This window comes from Sinocyclocheilus rhinocerous, unplaced genomic scaffold (genome assembly GCF_001515625.1).
Source record: "Sinocyclocheilus rhinocerous isolate Xijiao unplaced genomic scaffold, SAMN03320098_v1.1 scaffold64, whole genome shotgun sequence".
NCBI lineage: Eukaryota > Metazoa > Chordata > Actinopteri > Cypriniformes > Cyprinidae > Sinocyclocheilus > Sinocyclocheilus rhinocerous.
This window is the reverse complement of record NW_015659929.1, coordinates 135528-145321: the sequence shown is the minus strand read 5'-3', so window position 1 is coordinate 145321 and position 9794 is coordinate 135528. Positions and strand designations below refer to the sequence as shown.

General features: G+C 38.7%; 1 protein-coding gene across 3 annotated transcripts in view; it reads right to left on the bottom strand.

Moving 5' to 3' along the window:
- Positions 1–9794, bottom strand: part of LOC107724469 (mannosyl-oligosaccharide 1,2-alpha-mannosidase IB-like) — a 118728-nt gene that overhangs the window by 53694 nt on the left and 55240 nt on the right. For 2 of the 3 annotated variants that reach the window (XM_016533427.1, XM_016533429.1), the window contains one exon: positions 4739–4839. In XM_016533427.1, coding sequence (XP_016388913.1) covers positions 4739–4839 — 101 coding nt within the window. The remainder of the gene's footprint in view (positions 1–4738; positions 4840–9794) is intronic. The other variant, XM_016533428.1, reaches the window with a different exon arrangement.

Genomic DNA, 9794 nt, shown 5'->3' with positions numbered 1-9794 from the left:
GCCATGGCGCGAGCGCAACTGGCTTTTAAAGGGAATGGGAGATGACACTCTGATTGGTTTATTGTACGTTACGCCCAAAAAAACACCCATTACTCATTAAGAGAATAGGGACAACCCGTTTAGACCATGCGCCCGGGCGCATCGACCGTTTTCCCATTGTTAAACTAGCAAAAGTGGATTCGGACACGCCCTGAGTGCACCTGCGCCGTGCGCTTTAGACCATGCGCTTAAATCGTTAAAATAGGGCCCAGTGTATTTTTATGATAGCAGAAACTGTAAAGGGACCACTGTAACGGGGTAAATCAAATATAGGCTAATATTATTACTATGCTTTGATGAGTAAAGTGCATTCCTCTTGCCAGTTAAAATTTACTCAGTATGTTTTGCTTTTATTTTCATCTTTATTTTAGTGATTTTAACTTCTGCTTTAAACAGCATTTTGTTTTGTTTTTATATTGTAATATTGTTATGTTAGAATGTAATGCAAATTTAACCTTTTTTGGACATAAAATATTGCATAGCCTACATAGTTATAGTACAAGCACTATTTTTCATAGCGTTCAATATGCACATTATTTTAGGACCGGGTGTGAAATGACCTTTTTTTTTTTTTTTAACAAATACCAAAAATTAACAAAAATAAATAAAAACTGAAAAACTGTAGAAAATACAGTATGTGTATATCAGCACTCAGCCTAAAAATACTGATATGATTTTTTTGATCGCTCAGCCCTACTCCACTTTAAGCATTAAATCATAATACATCAGAAACAGATTGCACCGCAGTGTGACCACATGTTAACGTGGTTATTTTAGTATCGTGTTATCACATGCGTAACTTTGGCAGTTGGGTTACGTGATCTGACCCTGGGGTCCGGTCTGAGAATATTCCCCGTAAACAGGGTGTTTTGTTTACAGTTCAAAGTGCTTACCATCAGCAATCTATCCAGACAGTGCCTTCCAGCAGCAGAGTCTCAGGCTTTTATGGGTCAAAAGTTTTTTCACACACACAAAGAAAGAAAATCAATGGATGTCGATTCAAGGATCAATATGGGCGAGTCCCTGTCCCACCACAATAGTGAACCACTGGAATGTCAGAGTCCTTTTGACCAACACGGCAGATGTACAGCCAAGTACTCTTAAACATGGTTTGAACATGAAAGGCAATGTGTTTTGAAACATAGTCTACCCAACAAGGGCTTGTTGGAATGTCACAAAGATTACAATTAAGGATGTACAAATTACAAAACAAAACTAGCTGACTAGATTGTCTTTAAAGGGATAGATCACCCAAAAATCATTTACTCATCCACATGTTGTTCCAAACCTTCATGACATGAACTATTGTGGAACATAAACACTTTTTTTTTATTTTTATGTATTGTTGAATTTTCCAACAATCCATATGTTGATTTTCAGACAGTGGGGTCCAATGTTGAATTTTCATTTTATAGACACAAAAAGTTCTTCAAAATATCTTCTTTTGCGTTCAGCAGACAAAAGTTTGGTTTTAGAACGACATGAAAGTAAGGGGGAAAAAAAACATTTTTGGGTGAAGTCCAGATTCACTTTACAAATGTTAAGGATGTTGCCATTTATGCTTACTTCATCCATTATGCATTGTGTTTTTTGTATATTGTATTTACCGTCTCGTAGATTTGTCTGCAGTATTAGGCTGAATAATGTTTCTAAATGCTGAATGTTTGCAAGGTTTCCTGAGAAATATGAATTCTCTCTCTTGTCCTGCAAATGAAAATAGGCAGTAATAGTGAATTTAGTCTGGTCCACCAGAAACAGGTCAGTCCACCAGGCACAGGTCAGATAAGTAGCAATAAATTAACTAACAGATACACAACAAATTGGACAAAACTATAACCTTTTATTGCACAAAACTACCATAATCCTCACAAAAGCCTTGCGGATTATGCATAATAATGGAAACGTCACTCACAGCAGACAACATGAACTCCTACGGTAATTGTTTTGACATTTACTGGCACTGGATTTTTTACAAAAGCAGTGCTTTGATGGAGTAGCAGAGTATTTTAAAGGCAAGGAGTTTAGAAACTCAACCCACCGCAGAGGGTTTTAACATGCTCTGAAAAGTTTTAATGGACATCAAAACAACAAGAATGTTAAAAGCCTGTTTTTAGTATGCTGCGCCATCAATGTTTCTAAAATCTCTGCTTCTAAAAATATTATGGCTAAGCAACCAAGAAAAAAAACCTAGGTAAAACTCGCGGCACTAACTGGCTATTTAGTTGTTGAACAATCCATTCTAACCCACTTGTAATGTTGTCAGATTGATAAAATACATCAGCAAACATCATAGATGTAGGGTGGGGAGGATAAATTCAGTCAACAGAAAGTGACATTATGAAACTGTCAGCACCACCAGCTCACTCATTAATAATGGCTCTATAAATAGTTTAGGCTGTTTTTCTATTTCAGGCTAGCCAAAAAAACAAAACAAAACAACAACATGATATTCCCACAAGCAACAATTGTAGTGAGATTAAAGAGCATTTGAATTACGAAATGAAAGCTTGTTTATCTTTTAACCTATTTATATTTAAATATTATATAATAATATAGTAAATACATTGTGTACACATTACTGTATATTAGAATTAATTTTAAGAAATATATATATTTTTTAAAACATTTCCTTAATTCGAAAGCTCTTTCCTCTTACTACAATTGTTGCTTGTGGAAATATAATATATAGTTTTTTTTGTTTTGTTTTGTTTTTTAGCTAGCCTGAACCAGAAAAGCGGCCTAAACTATTTATAGAGCCATTATTAATGAGTGAGCTTATACTAAAAGTTTTCCTCATGATTTGAGTTTAATCTGGGTGTGCGAAACAAGCCTGCCAACATAATTACAATTAAAATAGGACAAAGTGATCAAAAAGATCTTGCAAACTCAAAAGACAAGTGCATAATTTTTTGGATGTTAAAATACTTCCTCCTATCATAGTTTAATAAGTACTGTGTTTGCTTGAGCATCCCGACCAGCCAGACACAGGAACACTGGCTCAACCAACGGCATAAACAGTGCTTTTGAATAGAGAAGTGGTGTTTCTCTTCACTTGAAGACAGAACTTCAGATGGAGCAAAGCACACAGTGTTCAGGGTATATGAGAGTGAAACCTCTGGAAAAGAAGAGCAAAGTCATCCAGAAGTAGATTCCCCCAGATTCTATCCAAGATACACCGAAGTACGTTCAAACAGAGTGATCGATACATGTATGGCTGAGGAGTTCATTCCACGTGTTAGGTAGAAACAGAGAGGCTTATTAAATATGAAAGTGAAGTGTGAAAGACACTTCGACACACCGCACTGCAGCATGAGGCGCCGGGCCTCTCACATCTCCCTTGTTCTTCCACACTCTCTCTCCTTCTCATATCTTTGTTCTTCTTCAAAAGCACCCCCATATTTTGTTTAAACCACAGAACTGCATCATATGTGTCTCACTGGTACCTCAAAGAAAGAACAAATAAAACCTCATCCTAAATCTTACGTAGCAAGTTCATGAGGAAAACTGCTTGAGGTCGATTTGCAAAGCTAAATATTTAAAGACAAAATGAAACCGCATTGAAAATGAAACGCATTCAAAAAGTTTAGTAATGTGATGAGATTTGAGTGAAAAGTTTTGAAAATATTCAGATGGAAATAAGGTAGGACGAGACGTGATTGGCTCATTTAAAAAGTAGGTATTTATTAATATATTCCAAAACCCCCTTTCTTTAAACGAGTCCGTAATATTGCTTCCTCCAAGCAAAAAGTCCATTACTCGTTGTCCTCACATGTCAGAATCCACAGACATTTGTTTAGAACTGTTTTGGACCATTTTTGCTTATAAACGGTGCTTGATATCTGTATATTTCTCTCCTGATTCAGACGAAACAACTTTTCACTTGAGAAAGTAATATTATGGATAGAGGACTTGTGAAGTTAAAATGTCTTAATGATGATTTTATTACAAACATACAGCTTTTCGCTTGACAAGACGTTAATTGATGGACTGGAGTCGTGTGGATTACTTGTGGATTATGGTGATGTTTTTATCAGATGTTTGCACTCTCATTCTGATGGCACCCATTCACTGCAGACAATCCATTGGACAGTAAGTGGAAAAAATGCTAAATTCCTTTAAATCTATTCCAATGAAAAAAAAACTCAGATGGCCTGAGGGTGAGTAAATCTTCAGCTAATTTTCATTTTTGGGTAAACTTTTCCTTCTTTGGTAAAATATTCCTTTAAGAATGTGCAGTCAAAGGTTTGTTTATCTGCATTCCACAACGGCTTTCAATGCAGCTCATCCTATCAGGATTCAGAACTATTTATTTTATACTATTCTTTTCCCCTGCACACACAGCCTTGGTTACATCAGCAGCAAAGTAAGATGCAAACAGGATCAATTGTGATTTCTTTGTTCAAGCACGCTCGCATGTACACACACAGATCAGATTCAGTCCCAGTAGTCGAATCTTGTTTAGCTGTGCAGCTGAGAGCCAGCGATAAACAACACACACAAACAAACACAGAAATGATTATAGGGACGGCGAACTGCACAAGCACGTCTCATCTTTCGAGAGTGCGAGCTGTAGACGATACACAAAAGTGGATGTAGATGAGATTGCCTGTGTCTGTCCTTACCAACCTGAACCAAATCATCCCCCAAGAGCAGTAATTTACATGTAAATGAGACTCCAACATGCATGTGCGCTCCTTACTTACCGAAGATATTGGTGGAATGTCCTTTCTTGGCGATGGGTTTGAGCTCATTGTGGCCCCAGCCGTATTGCCTGTAGCTGTCCCACGCATGTTTCATCATCTAGAACACAGAAAAGACAGGAAGTTAGCTTTGCCCATGAATATATCAAAAAGTATAGTGAGTATCTGCATTACAGAACCGTGATACAGCCGCATCCTACTGATTGGTTCATCTACAGCTGCCTGCCTTCATGATATCTTCATTGAAAACCTTTTAAAAACACTGCCTGGAAACAACCCCATTGTTCGATGCAAAATATAGCAACATGAAAGCCAAAAAAGCTGTTTGGTCTGATAATGTATGATGCGTTTTAACAGGGTAGAATAACACAGGGATGCACAAAGGCCTTTGATGTGAAAGATGAAGTGTCGCAGCAGAGATGTCCTGTTACCCAGAAGCCCCCGCTGTGACCGTGACCGCGTCTGCTGCGCTATCGTTCCCCTTTCAGGTCACTGGCCAGCAGCACCCTGTCGATGTATCTTCACTCTGTGCATGTGTGTTTTTCTTTTTTTCCTCCACTGGGGAAAGATGAATGGACACAGTGTGTGTCTGCGTCTCTAAGCGTGTCTTTGTCTCAGCTGTGGCTCTAGGCGTCCTCTCTCTGAGCTCTCTTGCTCGCTCGCTTCCATTAAACGGCTGGCTGAAATTCAGCTCCGAGCCACTCCACATTTAGACATGTCTTCAAACATTACCACTTTGGAGTAATACTTCCTCCAAAAGCAGAACGCTTGTGACAAGGCTGATAAGGTGCGTGAAAAGCACAAGAACTAAATTTCGGTTCTGCTCTAAAAGCTAGCGCTTGCCGTCTACAGCCTATGCGTTTTAAAGTAAAATTTCACCAAAACAAGGTATATTATTGTCGCCTATTGTTTAAAATGGCCTCAGCATAGGGGAGCATGCCAATGATGCCTTAAAATGCTGACTAGGCAGGCTAAGGCTTGGAATGGAGCTTATGAACACAGATGCAGTAGACGTCTCTGTCAAGTGTTGTTGTAGGCTGCCATCCCAAGCACAAGCCATGATTTTGCTCCACTGTTCTCAGCCTAAAAAGCAGAAACCCAGGAGGGAGCCAAGGCAATGAAAAGAAGTCAATAATTTCATTTTGTTCTCTGCTTTCAATCTGTCTATGACACGCTGTGCTCACAAAAGATTATTAATTACCACAAAGCAGTCTTTCCTCTAGGTTTCCAACGGACAGAAGACTGGCAGCTGATTAGAGTCTGATTGTTAAAGCCGTTTAGGGTAGAAAAATTAAAGCCCGTGATAAGCAAGAAGTCTAAAATATGAACTGTAAGCAAAGGGAGAGCTATGAGTCTACAGATTTCTCTTCCCCTTTCCTCTAAATTCCCACTTGATCATGCGTAACTTCCAACCTCTCTCATGTTTTATTCAAGGGCTGTTCAGGGTCGTTCTGCCTGTCAATTAACAGTTGTTTTGACTAAGTGGAGGCCTTGTGAAGCGTTGAGAGCAGAGCCTATCCGACACGAAGGGAACTTAAACTGGCGGTTAAATTAAGCCCAGGCTTTTAACTACTCCCTGAAGATGTGTCTACAGGGACACTAACGCATGAGAGATGAACAAGGTTAGACAGTCACGAGTGGCCTGAGGGGTATGCTTCTCTTTTTTGCGCTAATTCTGTGAAAATGAAAATTCTGTCATTATTTACTTATCCTAATGCCATTCAAAAATTGTATGCTGTTATTTTTCCTCTGAAACAACAAAAAAGAAATTTTAGAAGAATAGGTACACAGCTGTTTTCCGTACAACTCTTCAAAGAAATCATGTCTGTGAAGCTAGGAAAAAAAAAACATAATATGGTCTTCTGAAGCTATTTCATAGCTTTGTGTGAGAAACGTACTGAAATTTAAACCATTATTCACCAATAAACTTTCCCTCCAGCAAACTGTGAGTTAGTGTGCTGAACTCGGAACAAATCAGTCTGATTTGTGAATCAGATCAATCAGTTCACAGAAAAGAACTGGATCAACAGAATGATTAATTTAGTGATCCGTTTCCAGAGTTCAACACGAGATATATGGACCACCTTTATGTAGGCCTATATCTTGATATATGGAAATCAGCTCTCAATATTCTTTAAAAAAAAGCCTCCTTTTTGAGTTCCATGGAAGAAAAAAAAACATCAGAGTTTTGAATGAGTAAATAAGAGTTTTTGAGTAAACTATTAATTTAAAGTGCCCTTTTCAAATCATTTTATTTATATATATTACAATATACAATTATTTTTTTTCTGTCTTTTCTCCTCAACGGAAATAAAACGAATACACTAAAGAGAGGGACAAGAGAGAATGAGCGAGAAACAAATGTGTAATATGAAAAGACAGCACTTGAGTTACATGTAAATTTTAGAAAGGCATTATGACCCTTCATTCATCATTTCACAGTATTCCTCCATGGACTGTGTGTTCATTCAGTGTCTCACCATGCGGTGCTGAAAGACTAGATCATCAGGTTCCTGAAAAATGAGGTTCCTGAAAATGAAGGCTGCACCGTATCGCTGAGTTTGAAAGCGCATTTAGTCTTAATTAAAGTCCTAAATGAGCACCCATTTCAGCAGTCCTTAAAAAAAAAAAATCATGCAATGACTAAGCATGCACACTCATGCAGATCACCAGTGCTTAGTAAACACAGAAAAACCTCTTTGGAGGCCTCATGCGAGAACTCCAAAATTAACGTAAAAGCCTAAAATTAAAACAGATCTACATGAAACATTTAAGTGACATGGTTTGGATTCAAAACTGAAAATTTGGACCTCTCAACACAAAGCCCATTTGTACAACACCATTCAAACCACACTTTCTTTCTCATGCCTTCCTCATTTATGGGCATTGTGCAATGCAATTTCCAGATATTAAGTTTTTTAAAGCTATCTGTATTCATCAAGCGGTTTTGTAGTTTACTCTGTAAACTCAGCATTCGGTGCATCCCCACAAAGCGACTAATTGATTTACTGGATCAGTCCCTATGGATCGGCAGTCGTGTTCATATCAATTCCAGAACAGACAGATACGATCATCTCCACCCTCCCATCAATCGAACACAGCGCAATGTAGAGAGAACAAAGAGAGCGATAGATGAGCCTTGTCGGTGCTTTCTGCTCAACTGCTTGAGCGATGGGGCTGGCCCATTGTGCATTTCAATTACCATCCGGCTGCCGGCACACTTGTTTGAACAGTGATCAGCGCTCATATCAGCTCTGTGGGTGGACTGGTTATGCCTGTCAGGCCCTGCCTTCAGACTCCATGAAAGTCAGAGCGTAAAACAAATTAAAATGTATGTTCTCAAAACATGTAAGTGGTTACAACGCATCACCCTCTTTTCTGAGGGCACCGCCACCTTTCTTGAAACCCTTTGCTGCTTTCAGGCACTCTAATATGATTTTTATCATATTATCATTGGCCTATTATTTTTGGAGTGCATGATTGCCAGGGAGCAGCAAAAGCACTTGGGGCATGTGCTACAAGGTGCATGCTGATGGTTTTTCCACTGTGCACTGGGACTTAAGCGTGAGAGGGAGATCCTTTTAGAGCACATCACACTGCCTGGAAGGATTCCTAGAGCAAAGACAAAGCCAATGCTGGAACAAAGGATGGAGAGAGAGAGCGAGACAAATGAAAGCCTACAATAGGTTTCCAAAGAAAGAAAGAAAAATGAGAAAACAAGGGAACAAAATGAGGAAAAAGGAAACAAGAGACAAGAGACAAGGCAGACCAAAATTCGGTAGAAAGAGGTGAGTGGGAGAATCAGTCGTTTCGGTATGGATGAGCTCACTCTTAGACCCCTACACATACTAGAGGTTTTGATGCAGACTATGAAAGTGCGAAACTACAAAACTGCCTAAATGACTAATTAAAAGGATAGTTCACTCAAAAAATGAAAATTCTGTCATTTGTTACTCACCCTCATACCGTTTCAAACCCGTAAGACCTTCGTTCATCTTCGGAACACAAATTAAGATATTTTTGATAAAATCAGAGAGCTTTCTGACCCTCCATAGACAGCAATACAACTGACACGTTCAAGGCCCAGAAAGGTAGGAAGGACATTGTTAAAATAGTCCATGTGACATCAGTGGTTCAACTGTAATGTTATCAAGCTACGAGAATACTTGGTGTTTAAAGAAAACAAAAATAACGAGTTTATTCAACAATTTCTTCTCCTCTGTGTCAGTCTTTGAGGCACATTCACAACAGTACCATGACGCATGCGTGTGGTGTTCCTCTGATTGAAAACAAGCAAGAAAGCTCTCAAATTGAATCAAAAATATCTTAATTTGTGTTCTGAAGATGAACAAAGATCTCACGGGTTTGGAACGACATGAGCGTAATTAATGACAGAATTGTCATTTTTGGGTGAATTATCCCTTTAACTAATATGTATGTTTCAGTTCTGTTTCAGACAGATTCGTTAAAGGGGTGGTTGACTGCTTTTTTTCTAGGCTTGATTGTGTTTATGGGGTGCAGTCTAACATGTGTTAATGCGTCATTTAAAAAAAAAAAACGCATTATTTTTCACATAATTTACCTTTATTCTACACTGCTCTGTCCCTTCTCCTTTAATCGCTCGGATCATTTCCTGTTTTTATGAAGCCCCTCCCTCAGAAATACACAATGGGCTCAGATTGGTTAGCTGGCCCAGTGTGTTGTGATTCGCTAAATTCGAGCCTAGTGCGCGTCTAATGTCACGCCCCTCGCCTCAGCGGCATGTGCTCTGGTTGTATTGTAAACAATGATGTCGTCAATATTGCTTATCAATTTGAGCCTGATTGAGACGCAGAGGATATTAGTGAAGAGGATCGCGCAGAACCTGTGCAAGCACACAGCTCTTAATGGTATGTTTTTTTGTTTGTTGTTGTCTCATACTTTTAGATACGATGTTATTTGTAAATACTACTGCTTTTGTTAACTTTTAATATACGGTTTTATCCTGATTATAGCGTTAATACAGTTCGGCAACCGCACGCGCGTCCATGTATAACGCTTCTCATAACTATAGTA